The 19,760-nt window shown below is 38.9% G+C and overlaps 1 protein-coding gene across 4 annotated transcripts in view; it reads left to right on the top strand.

The window, feature by feature from the left end:
* Window positions 1-19,760, top strand: part of fat3a (FAT atypical cadherin 3a) — a 119,474-nt gene that overhangs the window by 61,586 nt on the left and 38,128 nt on the right. For 2 of the 4 annotated variants that reach the window (XM_057350396.1, XM_057350394.1), the window contains exons 3-8: window positions 5,517-5,635; window positions 5,746-5,944; window positions 14,974-15,035; window positions 16,059-16,376; window positions 16,711-16,924; window positions 18,214-18,282. In XM_057350396.1, the coding sequence (XP_057206379.1) occupies window positions 5,517-5,635; window positions 5,746-5,944; window positions 14,974-15,035; window positions 16,059-16,376; window positions 16,711-16,924; window positions 18,214-18,282 (981 nt within the window). The remainder of the gene's footprint in view (window positions 1-5,516; window positions 5,636-5,745; window positions 5,945-14,973; window positions 15,036-16,058; window positions 16,377-16,710; window positions 16,925-18,213; window positions 18,283-19,760) is intronic. The other 2 variants (XM_057350397.1, XM_057350395.1) reach the window with 1 other exon arrangement.

The following is a 19,760-nucleotide window of genomic DNA, read 5'->3' as shown; positions in this document are numbered from 1 at the left end:
CCACAGCCTCGCTTTCAATTAAATCACATTAAATATGCCGTCTACCCTGACTAACGTCCATGAGCATGCACTAATGCATGGCTGCACCCCCGGGAATATGTCTTCCGGTCTGATGGCAGTCAGTGACCCACAAACACTCTTGACATCAACCAGGAGTTTTGGCATTTTCCGGGAAGTCCTCATTTCTGTCTAATGTTCCTCTGAATGACTAAACAGATGTTCTGTCCAATCTGGGTCTCTGTGTCCTCAATATATCGCTAAAGCACAACCTATTCAAGATGGTTTTGATCCAGCCCTGCTGTAGGTTTCTCTCTGAGGATGGAGGAGATGCCCTCATGTGTGAGCTGGCTGGCTGAATGTTCTCTTCTTTTTCATCTTGTTGTCTACGGATAGATGTTTTGTTCATAGAGTCCCAGAGCTTTCTGGAGTTCAGTGAAAGAACAGAAATAGCTGGCAGTATTTCAAAGCACAGAGGAAAATTCTTCTATTTTTCTCCTGGAACAGATGATGTGTTGCTGCAGTCTGTGTTTTGGAAAAAGCCTGCGAGGACGTATGGAAAACAAGACCATCTTTGCTCCTTTATAATATAAATCAAACCAGTTTATTTCAGTGTGTACTATACAGCTGTGATCTTCAGATGGCTTTGCTAAAGGACCCAAAATTAACATTTATTAATCGTTTCAGGTCATTTTCATGTCTTAAATGTAGCAAAAACTGTGTTTATTTCAAATTGTGAGAAGCGAGAAAGTGGCAAATTGTCATTTAGACAGAATCGTGATTTGGTGCAAGACTTGCATTATAAGTGAGCTTCTACAAATGGAATTAATACCTGTCACAGTTACCTTGGCAAACACTGTTAAAAATAAAGGTGCTTAAAGGGTTCTTCACAGCGATGCCGAAGAACCATTTTTGGTTCCACGAAGAACCATCTCTTTCTTACTTTTTATAATCTGGAGAACCTTTTTTTCGCCACAAAGAACCAGAAAGGTTCTTCAGATGTTAAAGGTTCTATATGGAACCAAAAGGTTCTTTTTAAGAGTTTTTATTTCTATTTCAAACCTAAAGCCATCTTTTCCTGGCCTTTACTCTGTTTTTCTTGAAACCTGTTTTTGTACAGTTTGGTCCACTTTGTTTTTAAATGTTATAAACAAATATTGTTGAAATAATTGTTGGGATTATGTAATTGTGATATTGTCATTTTGTTGTGTGGTTTTGAGTTACTGGTGGTTGGTACTAGGGCTACAACAACTAATCGATAATGAAATTCGTTGTCAACGAATTTCATTATCGATTAGTTGGTCTGTGACGTCACTTGCGAGCTGCGCAGTTATAAATCAAGCGCGTCTTCTTCCCTTTTAAAATTACCGTCCGTGCGGCATAAGTTGCGCAGTTTTAAAGTCAGACGTGTTTTGCATGCATCTCTTCAAGCTGTGCAGTTTTGAAGTTTAAAGGGGAGAGGTGTTTTAAATGACAAAATTAAAGATTACTAAAACCCAATTTGTGGCGTTTGCGCTTTACAAAGTACATAATAGGCTAAATACCCTGATTTGGTGGTTTATTTAGTTCAGAGGTGGGTAACGAAGTACATTTACTTGAGTGCTGTACTTAAGTACACTTTTTGAGTATCTGTACTGAAGTATTACTTTTTCTGTTTACTTTTTACTGTACTTCACTACATTTGAATGACAAATATCTCACTTTTCATGGCATAAAAAAATTATTTCCTTGGCCGACCCTCCCCTCGCTCCCACGTTTGGGAGAGACTATTGTCAGTTGCTTCTAATAGGACACACCTGAATCAACTCACCAGGTGTGTTAATTATGGAGACATTCACAACATTTTGGGAGAAGGCTAATGAGTTCAGTTGTGTATACTTTTCCCATATCTGATTTAGTTATTATAAGTTATTATCCGATGAATTGATTATCAAAATAATCATTAGTTGCAGCCCTAGTTGGTACGCCATGCTGGTGTTTGGCATGGCAGTGACGTTGTGCGATTAGCCTGTTGTGAGGTTGTGTTTGGGAGATAATGAAGTCTGGTTGCTGTCATCACCTTTAAAAACCACAGGGATATTTTGATACGTCTGAATCCGTGAATCTGCCTTTGTCAAACACACACATGAGAGCTGCTCTACCCAGACAGGCAATGAACCTCCTACGTTTTGTCTCACATACAGACTTACACAATCTAACACACACACACACACACACACACACACATTCTGCTAGTGTTAATTGGCTTTATTTAAACTAACTTCAAATAAACTTGATATATTTAGTACATCTGGATCACACTTGTGTGTGTTTGTTGCTATGTTTATGATGGAGGGAACACTTGTCAGTTTCAGGATCTGGTATCTGATCTTTATTTGGGTTGCTAGGTTACAGCCCTGTTTTTAAAATTAGTTTTTGAATGGTAGAATATGATGTGTCAGTAAACATAAATGCACAGTCACGACACCCGTATCTGATCGTTACAGATGTATGGTTAATGTAATTAAACTACGACTATACTCTTTCACGCGGTTTAATGAAATTACTGTTGAATACTTGTTTGAACACCACACCTTGTTTGCACAAGACCATATCCCTTTAACTCTTTCTCATTTTCTGCCATTTATGACACAACACTTCCTCGCCATTGTTTAATTTTTCAGATGTTTTCAGTGTTATACAGTAGGGGGCGCAGTTATGCATCTTCTGAGAGTACAGCATCTACAGATCCAAAAACATCAAATACTCTGCTTTGATCATTGTTCTCAGATCTGGGTGAATGTTTTGACAAAAACATAATTTGCGCTGCTGTTTGTACAAATTGGTGTATTTTTGAACAGACCTTCACATTTGAGAGAGAATAATTGAAGAGAAAAATAAAAATAGTACTTTTTTGCAGTTTCTCAATATATGGACATATAATGACATATAAATGAAGATAGAACCAGAAAAGCAGAAACTTTTCATTTAATATATGTTCATAATGTTCATGTTATAAGTTACAGCAACAAAATGTAAAATAGTATGTTGAAAGCCAGTTTGATTGTACTAAAAAATTTAAGGCTGAAGTTGTTTACCTTGTTGAAGAAAATAGTCTGCATACGTGTTGTGAAAATAATCACAAAATCTGGCGCTAGCTGGCAACTTTAAAAAAATGCTGGCGTGGAAAGAGTTAAAGATTAAAGGAACGGTTCATTCAAGATGTGACAATTCTGACATTATTTGCTTGCCCTCATGTTGGTTTTATTCTGTAAGACTATTTCTTGCTGAATAATGATGAAAGTGAATAGAGACTGGGGCTTTTGAGCTACAACACACGCACGCATGTTGGTATGGGTGGTTTACAGGGACATTCCATAGACGTAATGCATTTTATAGTGCACAAACTATATATTCTATCCCCTAACCCTAAGAATCATTCAAACGTTTCTGCACTTTTACATTTTCAATAAAACATTTTTTAGTATGTTTATTTTACGTTTTGAATTACAAGGACATCGACATGTCCTCATAATGTAGGGGGCGTGGCCAAACACATGAATACACACTGCATTGTAAGGACTGTGCGTCCTTATAATGTAGGTCAAACCAGTGCACACACACACACTATTACAGTAAATGGATGCTGTGAAGGGCAGGATGTAGATATTGGCGTCTCATTAATATTTGATTACAGAGATTATACCAATGATATCACTGACACACACATTTACACACATGTGCGCTTTCTTTGACTCATATTATTCTTTTCTAGGTCAGACAGAAGGAACACAACTACTGAAGAGAAAGCAAAATAATCTCCCAATTTTCACATGCTTGCGTTCTCTCTCTCTCTGTCTCTCTCTCTCTCTCTCTCTCTTCCATATCCACTCGCTCAGCTTTGGCAGAAATATCAGCGTCTAACCAGGAGTGTTTGAATTTATATTTAGCTATAAATTTGTGGACATAACTGTCTCCAGAAGTAAAGCTAAATACGACAGAACCCACCTCTGGGGATATTTGGGGACATGCTTAATTGGAAAAATGAAAAAGACTGTCTTTTAGGGAAAAAGCACTTTTGCCTCTCACAAACTTACTTTGAATGGTTCTCTTTTGCAAAAATATCCATATAGGTGAATATAGATAAATATAGATATTTGGTGTGACATTATTGACACAGTTTTGCGAGGTAAAATGCTTTGAAATAAGAATGTAGTTGACGTGTGTGTGTAATGTAGCTGAATGAGCTGGTTTGTGGTAAATTGTGTGACATGACTGGATGGTTTGTCGAAGCTGGACTTCCAATCTGTGTCTCAGATTGGCTAAAGTGAGTTTATATTACCTCAGAGAGAACGACACTCTCTCGATCTCACTCACTCACTTTCGCTCCTCTTTTCTCTCTATCTCGACGTCTTCTCTAGTTTCGAGGTTCCTGAGGCAGTTCTGCTGGTGTTCTGAATATATTACATGTCCTCTCACTCTATCACAATGAACTAAAGGATTTGATGAATCCTACAGGCTGAATTACACACTGAATTATTAATGTCACACATGTGTCCACACACACACACTGAAGCCCAGACTGTATTTCAAAAACCTTTTCTTCTATCAGATGGTGTTAGATATCTGACAGAATCTTACCATGGAACCTAGTCTTAAGATGAAGTAGAGTGCATTATATTATATCTATTAAAAATGAGAGTCTTTACCCAGGATTTTTTTTTTAATACATTTTTATGTAAACATTACATTGCGACTTGCGATTATTGTAGAGTTTGGTTCCAAAATGAGATAATTCCGTTTTTTATTTATTTTTATTGTGCATTCCAATTAATATCAATCAAACTGCAGTTGGTTTGTTTTGATTTAAGCCATAATAACTCGAAAAATACAGCTAACTAACACAGTAAAAACATGATTTAATAAAAACATGATTTTAGATTTTTTTTTAAACGTAGTTATCTCATTTTGGAACCAAACTCTTCATATGATTCAGTAATAATGTACAATTATTTAAGCGTCGTGATCTTTTCCACAAGACTCATAAACCAAAAAAAACGTCTTGTACAGTTGTGAACATGATTTTATTGTTTTGCAATACCATATAAACCCAGATGACCATATAAAAAGATTTTAGTTTTGACCGGCATCAACATTCCCTGCAGAGCAAAGTTGTGTTGTTTGTGACGAATTTGTGTTCAACAATGAAGTGTTTTTCTCTTGTTTAGTTATTCTGACCACAGCCGTTTTGTAATTTTTGTTCCAGACACCGAAGGCCTCAATTTACGGTTAGGTGGAACGTTTTAATGTTGGGCTGTCGCTGAGGTCTGAGGGTCAGGGTTTTATTTCGTTTCTTTTTCGCCCGAGGTTCATCTGTCATTCTGACTTTGATCTGTGTTCGCCGTATACGTGACTTATGGATGTGACCTTCTTATTGATCTTAAGCTTCAGTTGCGTTCTCGCGTTTACACAAAAGCACACAGATTGAATAATTAAAATCACATTTGTGACTTGAAATTTTGTTATTTTATAATTTGCAGGTGTGATCTACACCACTGATCTGTTAGATCGAGAGACGCAGGACTCCTATTGGCTGACGGTGTACGCCACAGATCTGGGCGTGGTTCCTCAGTCGGTGGCGCTGCAGGTGTACATACAGGTAAATATGAGTGTGTATGTGTGACTGTTCGTTTCTTTTCTAATGTACGTAAAGTGTCTGTTGTTATTAAAGTCCCCGACTATAAAGTTTGCATGTGTGTGTTTGAACAGGTTGAAGATGTCAATGATAACGCCCCCCTCACATCCGAACCAATGTATCATGCCACCATACTGGAAAACTCCCCGAAGGACCAATCCGTCATTCAGATTCAGGCGCAAGACCCCGACGCCACGGAAACTGAGCCCCGCCTTTCGTTCCGCATCTCCAGCGGCAACCCGCAGAACTTCTTCAGCATCAACCCTCGCACCGGTTAGTGTCTCGTTCATCAAACTGCATCTCACGTGACAGAAATATAAAAATCAAATGTTTTAAGTGGTGCTGAATGGTAGTATTTATTTATAACTTTTTACCCAAAGTGATTCAAAGAAAAAAATGATAGTGGTAAAAAAACCTGGTAATTTTACTTGTGTAAGCAAAAACGGAAGTCTCTGCGGTCCAGATAAAGCTAATTCTTCATTCACATGCATTCATCCGCCGCATTCGGTATTTAAATTCAAGCATTTAAATATGTATGTGCATCTGGGTTGTGCGAGTTCTTAAGTCAACCGCATTATGACATCATCGCTTGAGCACTCTGTAAATCCCTGCCACTGATTGGCCGGCGCAACATCCTTTGATTGACATATTAATTTCATAGCCAGAGGCTCTTCCTGCAGCCACATACCCCACAGTGCATGTCAGCAAGCAGCTCAGATACTAATTAAAAACTTTATAAAGGTCAGAGAAGGTCAGTCTGTCAGACAGACAACAGACAGTGAGAGGGAGAGAGAGAGATCAGAAAGTGTTGCATGGTTAGATATGAGGTGCCTGTTTCCATGACGCAATGAACTGTATTTTATGAAAAACTGAAAGCGCATCAGTTTATTGCTGTCTTTTGTCTGTCTTTGTGTGTGTGTGCTGGAAAAGTTTTTCATCTTTGCAGTTACAGATAAATCACGGGCCACCGTCTGTAGATCCTTCTGGAAAGCAGTCCAGTTAGATGCATCATTACTGAACGGATACAGTAGATCCCTGACCAATAACATATTAACACACACATACAGTAAATGTACACAGAGATATCGTACAACATCTGCCTGTCTTTCTACATGTCTATCTGTCTGTCTGTCTGTCTCTCTGTATTTTGTCTTTCTATCTTTTTGTTTTTTGTTTGTTTTTCATGTCGACATAGGAAGCTGTCTGTCTTCATGTCTGTCCCCATTTACCTGTCTTTCTGTGACTGTTTGTCTGTGTTTGTGCGTGCGTGCGTGTGTGTGTGTACGTGCGTCTGTCTGTCAGTCTGTATTTCTGTGTCATTTGGTCGATCTGTCTTTCTGTCATTTGATCTATCTGTCTCTCTTTGTATCTGTCTGAAAACTATTTGTTTTTTCTGTCATGTACAAATAGGATAGTCATAAAATATGCTATCTACCTACCTGTCTGTCTATATATTTTTCTGTCTGTCTGTCTCTCTGTTTTTTGTCTTTCTGTCCATTTTTTTCCATGTCCAAATATAGCAAGCTGTCTGTCTCCATTTATCTGTCTTTCCATCTTTCTCTCTGTATTTCTGTGTCATTTGGTCTATCTGTCTCACTGTCTATATGTATTTCTGTCTGTCTGTCTGTATTTTTGTCTTTCTATCTATTTGTTTTTTTTCCTGTTTTTTCATGTCCACATATAGGAAGCCTGTCTACATCTGTCTGTGTGTCTGTCTGTATTCTGCGTCATTTGGTCTATCTGTCTCGCCATCTCTCTCATCTGTCTTTTTGTCTGTCTACTTGTTTTTTTTCTGTCATATACAAATAGGATAGACATAAAATATGCTATCTGCCTGTCTCTGTGTTTGTTTGTTTGTCTGTCTATGTGTGCCTGTCTGTCTCTCCTTGTCTACATGTCTGTGTCTCTCTTGGTCTGTCTGTTTGTATTTCTGTCTGTCTTTCTCAGTCTGTCTTTAAGTCTGTTTATCTGTCTTTCTGTCTGTCTATAAATATATATTTTTTCGGTCATATACACAGAGTAATCATAAAACACGTATGTCTCTCTGTGTCTGTCTGTCAGTCTTTCTGTATATATTTCTGTCTATCTCTCTGTCTCATAACTAAGTTTTTAGCATTTTATTGTTGTCTGATTGTCGGTCAGCGTGTCTCTCTGTCTGTCTAAATATAACTGTTTCTTCTATGTTGTGCTCTATCGATCTATTCTTTGTATCATTTGATCTAAAGTAGTGTTGAACTCGGGTCTTACAAGATGTCTGAATGTTAATCAGACAGATCAAGGCCCGAATCACCCGATCACCTGCCAACGTCAAGACAGAGCTCTTCGGCCTCATTGCTTTTCATTGTGTGGATGTGTGTGTGACACACACTGCCGCTCTGTTTGTTGAGCTGTTATTGGGAAACTTGTTTGTCTGTTTATGTATATAGATTGCATGAATTATTGATGCTGACTCAAATATGCCAAGCACAGAGAGCGAGATGAAATTACTGCTCTCTGAAAAACACGGTTATTTAAAGTATAGAGGAGTGTGCTGCTGGAGAACTGTCGAGAGATACCGCGAAGATGAATTTAGAGGTGAAAACAAGGGTCATTTCATTATTTTCCTTTTAAAGCAAAGTTGAAACGTAGCGGATGTAGCCAAGATTATGTTTTTTTTCAAGTGTACTGTATAGGCTGTTAAAGGAGGAATGTGATGCATCGCTTTGCAAATGTAAACCTTGTTATGTGTGTTTAGTTAATTACAGCTTCGTGCCACGTAGGTTTTTGCATGCCGCCAAGAAATGTTTATGTATTTACACATTTCTCAGAAAAACAGAGCCTGTATGTGTGCGTTTTTGTGTGTATAATCAGCGTGGATGGTGGCAGATGTTATGAGGATATTATGATGATGCACTGCAGTGTTTGTGAAGGTGACTGCAACCAAAACATCTTTAGTTCTTCCACAAGACTGGAGTTTGCACACGTTCCCTAGACGCAGCTTCACTGGTTGTGTCAACTCCCCTGACTGCTTAAAGGGATGATTTGCGTTATTACATTATTTTCTCACCCTCGTGTGAACTGCACACCCTCCCTAAACAATGTTTTGAAAGTCCTGTAGTACAATTCATTACTTAAACATCACAGCTTCCTGAACACAATCCCTAAACTCTCCTGTGTTCTGAGCAGTTTATACACGCTCCCTAAACATCACAGTCGGCTGAAAACACTTCCTAAGCCCCTAAGTACTTCAGAGCTGTTTATACATGCTTCCCAAGCATCATTCTGCTCCTGATGATTTTGTTCTCATTCAAACATCCAATCAGACTTTAAACATGGTGCCGGGGGTCAAACCCAACACATGGTTGATACTAGAGGACAGTATGCATGCATGGTGAGATGATGGATTAAAGAATGCATGGATGGATGAAAGAATACATGTGAATACATGTGAGGGTTGAATGTATGGATAGATGGATTATGAATGAAGGATTATGAGGATCGAGAGATCAAAAAACATGGATGGGGAATGTATGGAGGGAATAATACATGTATTTAGATTAAAGGTGCATCTACTTGCTAGGAATGTATGAATGAAAGAAAAAATGTATGGGAGGGTTGGATGGATGGATAAATATTGCATGGATGAAGGGATATATGGATTAAAGAAAAAAACATGGATGGATGGATGAAAGATTGCATTTTTTGGGTGGATGGATGGATGGATGGATGAAAGAATGGAGGGATGAAAGAATGGAGGGATGAAGATGAATAAATAAAGATTGCATGGTTGGTTGGTTGGATGGATGGATGGATGGATGGATGGATGGATGGATGGATGGATGGATGGATGGATGGATGGATGGATGGATGGATGGATGGATGGATGGATGGATGGATGGATGGATGAAAGAATGCATAGATGGATGGAAGAATGGATGGATGGATGGATGGATGGATGGATGGATGGATGGATGGATGGATGGATGAAAGAATGCATAGATGGATGGATGGATGCATAGATGGATGGATGGATGGAGGGATAAGGATGAATAAATAAAGTTTGCATGGTTGGTTGGTTGGATGGATGGATGGATGGATGGATGGATGGATGGATGGATGGAAGAATGCATAGATGGATGGAAGAATGCATGGATGGATGGATGAGGATGAATAAATAAAGATTACATGGTTGGTTGGTTGGTTGGTTGGATGGATGAAAGAATGCATAGATGGATGGAAGAATACATGGATGAATGAAAGAATGCATGGATGTAGGGATGCGGAAGAATAAATAAAAGGTCACATGGTTGGACTGATGGATGGATGGATGAAAGAATGCATGGATAGATGGATGGATGAAAGATTGCATTGTTGGATGGATGGATGGATGGATGGATGGATGGATGGATGGATGGATGGATGGATGGAAGAATGCATGGATGGATGGATGAGAATGAATAAATAAATATAAGATTGCATGGTTGGACAGATGGATGAATGGAAAAAAGAATGCATGTATGGAGGGTTAAATGAATGGATGATGGATGGATGAAAAGAAAAAGGGAATGCATAAATAGAGGATGAATAATTTAAAAAATGCATGATGGAATGAATGGTTTGTTAGTTGGATAAACTAATGCATAGATGGGAAGGATGAAGGATTGGATGAAGCGATGGATGGATTAATGAAAGAATGCATAGATGGGAAGGATGGATAGTTGGATGGATGTAAAATGCATGAATGTGAGCATTGGATGGATATAAGAACGTATGGATAGAGGGAGGGTTAAAAAAATACAAAAATGGAATGATGGATGGTTAAAATGCATGAATGTAGGAAAGATTGGATGAAAAATGCATGGATGGATGATGCTTTCAGCTTTAAAGTCTTCAAAACGTCTCATTCATCTCATCCTTTTTCATCTCTCTGTTTCTCCCTTCCTCTCTCTCTCTCTCACTTCTGCTTGTCTCAGCAGTAATTTGCACCTCTGAATCTGAACACTGACTTTTACACATTTGTAGGTTTTTAACGCTCCTCATCACCTCCACCCCCAGTCCCTCCTGCCCCTTTCTTATCCCATGTCCTCTCCTCCCTCATTTCATCTTCCCATTCTCTCCTTCACAAGCCGTTCCGTATGCTTCCGTCTCTTTCTAGTTTTACCCTCTGCGTCTCCTCAACATCCTCCTCAACAGGGTCTCTCTCTCACTCCTCTCATCATGAAAGACTCTAAGAATAGCTTGCTCTGTCTATACCTCTGCTCGAATAAGCACTATACATCTGCCGATGTAAACACTTGAGTTGGACTGTTCCTGAATCAGTGGTTCTGCCTTGGGATCAATGACTGGACTTCTCCGCATCCGCTACTGCGGGTTCAGAATCGTATGTTTAAATGACCGTCGTAATGATCGTCAAATCATTTTGATTATCCTCCATTATGGCCAATTTGCAATGATAGAACTCCTTCCAGAGGTTTATCAAAAGCTTCATTTCTGCGAATTGTCTGTAGGGCAGTAACAGATCATCATTATGACATCCTCGTACATCACGAGTAACAACTTTTATAAAGATGCACGTTATACCTGTAATGTATCAGGTCTAAAACATTTCAAGTGTGGTGCAGGTGACACATTGTGAGCACATGGTCCCATCTCACATGCTTAAAGGGACAGTTCACCCAAAAATAAAAATTCTGCAATCATCTATTCATCCTCATGTTGTTCACAACCTGTATGTGACTCTTTCTTCTGTGAAACACAAAAGAAGATATTTTGAGAAATCTCACTGTTGATTTGTGTTCATACAATGGAAGTCCATGTTGTTTGGTTTTAAACGTTCTTCAAAATATCTTCTTTTGTGTTCTGCAGACAGATGAAAGTCATACCGGTTTAAAATGACATGAGGATGATTAAATAAAGAACGAAGTTTTATTTTGTGGTGATCTATCCCTTTAACGTGGATTATTTGCTTACTCCATCTGCACCATTGAACAGATGTGTTGTTATTCAGGAGCTCGCTATAGTAAACAGATTTTTCTCAGTAATGTATGAGTGTGGTATAGAAAAACACGCAGTTTAAAAACCAACATGAATCTCTCTCTCTGTGTTTCCTCCTTGTGTCTCTCTACCAAAATTTGTCACTCTCTGTCATCTTTAGGCCATTGTTGATTTATAGATGCATCGTGTGTGAGCTTGTTTTATGTTCTTTTGTTTGAAATCAACTAACACAGATTCTGTATGGGCCAGTTTTCCACCTGCAGCCTTACACACACATGCAAAAATGGCGACTTTCGTTGTTATTTTTCTTCATAATGAGCTTCTTGGGAATGCATGACCTTCTGTGTTCAGCCCTTTAATGACCAAAGTTTATACAGACATGTACAAACACACACACAAGGACAGTCACCTGCGGTCGTGTGGCGATTAAAACGATAACAATGGAAGTATGGCTCATGCATATTTTAAGCAGAAGAGAGAACTGGCCTGTGTAGGTATGTTGTCTGTATATTGTATACTGGTGTGGTGGTGTTATTGCAATTTTAGTTAATTGCATGTAATCACTTGTCTTAATTAATATGCTAATTCCAATGAACGCAGCTGTTCATTAGCCATACACACACACACACACTGATTGGCTCCGTATACAAAGACACCCTCATTAGCAAATCCTTTTCTGTTAGTTAAAATAAGGTTAGGAAGTATTGTGAGTGTGTGGCTGTTGAATAATGCTTATGAAGAACTTTCTGTACATTACGTCTATGGAATGTCCCTGTAAACCACCAATGTGTGTGTGTGCGTGTGTGTGTGTTCATGTTTGTATATCCCGGTGGGGACCTAAACCTGAATACACACCAACACATGGGGACTCGTGTCACCGTGGGGACCAAAATTGAGGTCCCCACGGGCAAAAAAGCGAATAAATTGTACAGAACAATATTTTTTACAAATCTAAAAATGCAAAAAGTGTTCTATGATCTTTAGGTTTAGGGATAGGGTTAGGGATAGGGGATAGAATATACAGTTTGTACAGTATAAAAACATTACGCCTATGGACTGTCCCCACGGGGATAGTCAACCAAAGCCTGTGTGCATGCGTGCGTGTGTGTGTGTGTGCATGTGTGTGTGCGTGTGTGTGTGCGTGTGTGTGTGTGTGTGTGTGTGTGTGTGTGTGTGTGTGTGTGTGTGCGTGTGCGCGCATCAGCATCCAATGTTAGAGCTCTAATCCATCCATTTTCCCTAAATGCTGACTTGCGTTCCCACACACATACACACTGCGGTTCTTGGGTCCAGAGCACTAATTGTGTAACGGATCCTTTGGTTGCCATGACGATAGGATCAGAAGTCCATAGACGTTACGACCTGAGTTTAAGCCCGATGGAACCAGTAAACTATTCATGTGGGACCGAATGTCTGATGGGGCCTCAAATGGACTGTGTGTGTGTGTGTGTGTGTGTGTGTGTGTTACAGATATGATGTCATAGACGGAGACAAACTTTTTGTCTTTTTTGTTTGCCCCCCCATCACCCCTCCTCTCCCTTCTATTTCTCTTTTGTTTTCCCCTTCCGTTTTTTGTTTCTCACAGTCTGAGTGCCCCGCGCCGTTGAGACTTGATTCAAAAAAAACCTCTTTTACATTCTGTTCTGTTTTAGCCAATCATCTTGAGGCATACGTGTCATATGACTGATCAATGTAGATTAAAACTTTTAGCAGAAATTCTATTTCAGGCTTTTAAAAGCAGTATGTATTACTATAAAATAAAAACAATACATAATGTTGCTTATACATATGAAAATATATTTAAAGCAATTATTCTGTGTGAAAACACTGCTATTGTGAATGGCTGTCAACGATAAAACATGATTTTTCGAATCACGAGTGCAGTCGTGACATCTGCCAGGCGGGGTTAATGGGGCCAAGCTAACCAGGCACACCCTGACCCCATGGATAAGGGTCACCGATGAGGCATCCCAAATGTGCCTGAATAGAAAAATTGCTGAAGGACCCAGAGAAATTTTACCTGCCAGACGGGTCAAATGTACTGCAATTCTAGTAAAATGCAATTCAGAAAGATTTCCTACGCTTTACGGGTTGTATTAGCTAACTACATTAGCTAGCATGAACTCTACAGCATTTTTTAATCTTAGGTCATGTTAATTTGTTGTAAAGTTGTGTCTGTTAACATTAGTTAATGCACAAAGAACTTATATGAACAACTGTATTGGCAATAACTAACATTAACAGAGATTGATAAACACTAAAAAATAATATTGCTCATTGTTAGTTAATGTTAGCTAATGTATTTACTAATGTTAACAAAAACATCCTTATTGTAAAGTGTTAATGAAATATTTTAATATTCTGTGTGGGGGGTTTTTTTGTTGCTAAAATTCCATAATAATGTTTTATATAAACCTATAGACTGTTTCATCTTAACAACATAAACAATTGTTACTGCGCATGCGCACTTTTGTGACCCCAACTGGACTTCGGGTACACATTCCTGTAGATTATTTCTGATAACAATCAAAAGAAACCGAAAAGAACCGTTACTTGGCTAAACTTGGCTAAATGCGACCGAACTACAGGACCCATTCAACAAATTGTTTATTTATTAAAATGAAGATACAACAAAATTCAACAAATTGTTTATTTAATACAATTATTTTACAGTAAAACAATAATACAAGTTAATATTAACATAAATTAAATTAAATATAAATTAGTAAACACTATCCAAACACAAACCAGAAGTTAACTGGGGGTCAGGCGCGCATGCGTCCGATGAAACGGTCTATAACGTTTATTTTATAGATTGTTTCAAAACAAACAAACGCATGCACTCATTTGTGGCCCAAACTTAACTTCCGGTTCACATCTGCAAAGAATAGAGTCCCTGGCGACTATTTCTGAAAACAAACAAAAGAAATAACAAGTAAATGACATTAGCTAGCAAGTAAAAAGTATGTCTAGCCAGTATTATTTTGGGTAACCAGTAGAAGAGCTGTTACTTGGCTAAACTTAAATGCGAAAAAGTGACACAACCCATTCAACAAATTGTGTATTTAATAAAAATAACATACAATAAAATTCAGCAAATAGTTTATTTAATTACAATATAATGAAATATTCATATAAATTAATAATAATATAAATAAAATAAAATATAAATAGTTAGTCAGACAGACCAACAATCAGAACGGAAGTTAACTTCGGGCCAGGCTTGTGCGTTCAGTGAAACTGTCTATAAATATTTGGGATTTGAAAATATATTACTGTGTGGTTGAGTCAATAGATATTTTTAAACGTGTGATTTATTTTTTTGGCAGGTCTGATTAGCACAACCTCTCGGAAGTTGGATCGCGAACAGCAGGCAGAGCACGTCCTGGAGGTGAGAGACACACTCACGTACACACATCATGTGTCGCATGTGTTCATTTGTGTCACCACCAGATTACAGATCAATGTCATGAGCGTTGAGAAAACGCAGACAATTTTCACTTCATATAAACTCTGGAATGTGTCGAGTCCTTTAGATCCTGTCACGTGTCTGCTTGAAATTCATACGCGCTTTACAACGAGAGAAAATGCAAATAAGTTTTGAGTGTTTCTGAGTAGGTGTTTTGCATGTTTGTGATAATTAGATTTCGCGTTTTAAGAACAAACTTGTCCTTGTGTAACTCGCGTTGTTACCTATTCCCCATGCGATCCCTTGACACCCAAACATTTCACACCTCTCTCATTTTCTACCACCTCCCTGCTTTTTTCATTTATTGCCCCTCGTCTTTTTTCTCTCTCCCTCATTTTCTCCACTTAGCCTTCTCATCTGTTATATTATCGTATTATTTCTCTTTCTCCCAGACAGACGGATTGAATTTTTAAAGGCGTGGAGCATCAGTCTGTAGCTGCTAAAGGAAATGAATCAAATGAATTGAATTAATCGTTCTGTTGTTCCTCCTGAGATGGATGGCGCACACCGTGTCTTTTTAATAACATCATTTAAATATTCCTTCGCAGTTTGTCGCAGTCCCCCCGATTTCCCCCCGATTGGCCCGCGGCCACGTGCTCCCGAGCTGATTGGTGGACGATCGATGGGCTTGTTTACTAATGAAAAATAGAAATGGATAAAATGTCAGAAAGAGGAAATGGGAGAGAGAAATGAATATGACGCATAACTCCATTCTACAGAGAGAAAAATGATGCCGAAAATGAGTTTAGAGGAATACTTTTCTTTTGTCGATCCATAACTTGCATACTGTAAAGCAAGCGTTTGCTATTTTTAACGCTATGTATTAAATGTTGGTTGGTAACTTTTTCATTGCTTCACAGAAAAAAAAACAGGAAATGATTTCTCAGGAAAAGAAATTGTGCAATAATTTCTCGTCATGTCATTGATTTGCTTGTGTGTGTGCAGGTAACTGTGTCGGATGGCGGTTCCTCTCCCAGACACACCACCGTGTGGGTTGTGATTCAAGTTCTGGATGTCAACGATAACAAACCCACATTTCCTGAGAAGGTGTATCAGGTGCGATTACCCGAGCGCACCCGTAAGCAGCGAGGCGCTCCCATATATCGCGTGTTTGCCTACGACCAGGACCAGGGCGCCAACGCCGACCTCTCCTACAGCATCGTCGACGGCAACGAGGACGGCAAGTTCATCATTGATGCCAAAACTGGAGTCGTTTCGTCACCCAAAAAACAGTTCACAGCTGGAACCTATGACATCCTCACCGTGAGTCACCTTTGACCTATGGTTTGGAATACTGAATAAGCCATTTGTGAGATTGAGTTGCTTTTTTTAGCATGTTTGGTATAATTAAACCACATCTCTTGTCTCATATTTAACTCAAAGTGTGAATTCAGGCATAACAGTTCCCAGTTCTTGTACAGCAAATACATCCGCTCAGTGTTTTTAATGAGATGGCTGACATTTTACGTGTATTTGTTTGTAACAGTTTGCTCTTTTTGTTTACATTTCGCACAAAGGTCAATACACGATGCATTGAGTTCTCATTTGTAGTTTAGTTATTATAATGTTATAATTATAATGCCACTCCTGACCACAGGTAAAGGTCGTCGATAACGGGCGTCCTCAGCGCTGGGCGACGGCTCGGTTGCACATCGAGTGGATTCGCCGGCCTCCGTCCAGCCCTGTTCCTCTGGCCTTCGACGAGCAGCTTTACAACTTCACTGTCATGGAAACCGACAAAGTTGCAGACATCGTTGGCGTGGTGTCTGCTCAGCAGCAGGGCTCCGCCTCCTTGTGGTTTGACATCACAGGTGAGTAAACGGACGGGATTTGCTGCAGTTAATGCAGTGCAGGATGTGGAATTACTATGAAGGTGGATTTTTAGGATTAAGTGGGTAATACTAAAGCTAACAAAAACAGACATGTCTTGGTTTTGTAATTAGGGATTAGGGAAAAAATGTCAGGGATTAGGATTATTTTATAGCTATTAGGGATGTTTGCAATTAATTAGTAACTGATTGTTAGTCATTTAAATGTATGGATTGTCAAAATGTTAATCAAGTGACCCCAACCATGACCTTTAGTGTACATCATGGACCGTTGCTGTTATGTGGATTTGATATTTTCTCATATACGTTTTGTGATATTTATGATTAATCGGTTAATTGATCGATAACATTTAATGATAATCGGTTCAAAATATTTAGGAAATTTACATCCCTAGTAGCTATAGATTCATATTTGGAAATTTGAAAAAAAACTTTATTTACTGTATGAACAGATTAATTATTTGATTTTTGCATGTATTGCAAATAGGGATTACAGTTTAGTTTTATGATATGGATCACAGATTAAAGTATGTTTTGGATTACAGTCGTTGGGAATGTTTGTTGTTGGGATTATGTTCACTGCATGATTTGTGGCATTGTGTTGCTATCCTTTAACATCCCGCGGTCACCATGGCGATTGCTTGTGGCTGTCTGTATCTATGGTGATGTAAGGTTTGTATAGGATTCATTGATTAATACAGATTAAATTATTGCATAATTAATAATAAAAAACTACTTTGTCGTTTGAAAACACAAATAAATCTCTCAAGTATATCATGCATTATATTATATTATATGTTATATTATGTTATATTGTTATATTATACTGAACATGATATTAGAATTAATTATGTATTATTATTTATTCTATAACTTTTATCAAGCATATTTTTAATAAAACTGATATAATTACACAGTAATTTTCAAGTTACGTTTCCTTGTGGACTTCCTGTAGTTCTTACAATGGTAAGCTATGGGAGAGTCTCTAACTAGAGACGTATCCCAGAATGCATCATGCATGTGTTTGGTGTTCAGATACCTTCTGTTTGCTTTAGCAGCACCTGCTCTGCACTCTTTCGCTACTTTACGTCCTTTTCTCCTCTTTCTCTGAAGTCACACACACTTTCTCTCAGTCCTCCCGTTTTTCTTGTTGTCCTCTTTGTTCTTTCGTTCATTTCTTTTCTCTTTCACCAACTCTCACATCATTCTGTATACTGTCGTCCATTCTCTTTCTCACTCTCTCTCTTTCTCTAAATGCTTCATATGGGAAGGTCCACGCTCCTTCCGTGAGATGTTCTATATTCTCCAGACCGCTTGTGGCAGGAACTGTTCTACAGAAGGTATCTTTCCCAGTTCAGCCGAACTCTCTTTCTAACTACTAACCTACTGTCTCTTTCTCTGTACGTTTTTTTTTTGTCTGTGGTTTCTCACTTTCCTTTTCAGTCTGTGATCTCTCCTCTGTTTTGAATTCTGCATCTGCCTGTCTCTCTCTGTCTTCCTACCTGTCTCTCCCTCTCTGTCTCTCTCTATTTCCGTGCCAACCTGTCTCTCTCTCTCTGTCTCTCTTTTTACTCTGCCTGTCTGTCTCTGTACTTGTCTCTCTTTTACTCTGCCTGTCTCTCTCTCTGCCTGTCTCTGATTTCTTGTCTCTCTCTCTCTGGCTTTCTCCAGGGTGTCCGCGGGGTCTTAAAAAGTATTAAAAGATTCCCGGATGGTCTACTACTATTTCCGGTAGAAATTCGAAGTGCAGAATGATGCACACTGTAATGGCTAATATTACCCACAACTCACCGAGAGTAGGCGGAGTTAAGTGACGCTCCACTGCATTAATAAAATTAAATAACTGATCTGTCACTAAGTTAATAAATATAAGCACATATGAAACAATGATTGAATAAATACTTAACTGGAAAGAAGAGCTGTATTTTTATGTGTGTGACAGTTAACGGCCACTTCCGTTTCCTGTTAGTATGTCCCAGTGCGTGCATATTGTTTTGCTACACACTAAAATGTATATACTTTTCCATAACAAAAACAGCACATACTTTTAGTGCCTAGTATAAGTAGGCGAATTGGGACGCAGCACCTCTCTCTCTCTCTCTCTCTCTCTGCCTGTTTATCTGTCTGCTTGTCTCTTTTATGTTTTCCTTTTCTGTCTGTCTCTACTATGTATATATAATCTCTCTCTGTCTCTTTCTATTAAAGTTCAGCAGAACTGCAATTGCTCTGTTACTGTTTAACCATCAGCTAGCTATGCTTTCCCATCATCCACTGGTGTTGTGCTGTGCTGCTCAAACGTGATTGGTTGTGGTTTGAGTTTGGGGACGGGTACCTTGAGTCAATCCTATATGTGTAATGTTGTTGAATTCTTGTATGTTTCATGTAGACGTCTGTGCAGCGGGTTTAATAGTTTTTACAGCATGTATCATATGAGTGTGTGAAGGAGATTTTGCATTTGTTTACGAGGCACCTAAGACCCTTCTGGCGGTCGTTGACCCAGCCTTATCATCGACGACCTGATTTAAACGCGTCATTAAACTGCCAATCGAGAGTGGAGCAAGGTCAGAGGTCAAGCCTAGGTTAGCGTCTTAGACGAGAGAGTGTGTGAGGACAGAGAGGGTGGATGCTGATGAAAGTGTGTGTTGTGCACGCCTCTGCCAGGTGTTATAGCAACAGGCGGGCACATGATGATTTATGCACGCTGGGTAGAACGAGTGTGTGTGAACGGGAGAACATAACACCCTGCCAAAACACACCTCTGTTCACACACACAGGGTTCGAACATGCTGAGACGACACTTGAAGAAATAGTTCACCCA

Source organism: Triplophysa rosa, linkage group LG14 (genome assembly GCF_024868665.1).
Source record: "Triplophysa rosa linkage group LG14, Trosa_1v2, whole genome shotgun sequence".
NCBI lineage: Eukaryota > Metazoa > Chordata > Actinopteri > Cypriniformes > Nemacheilidae > Triplophysa > Triplophysa rosa.
The sequence above is the reverse complement of the archived record's forward strand: the minus strand, read 5'-3'. Positions and strand labels throughout refer to the sequence as shown.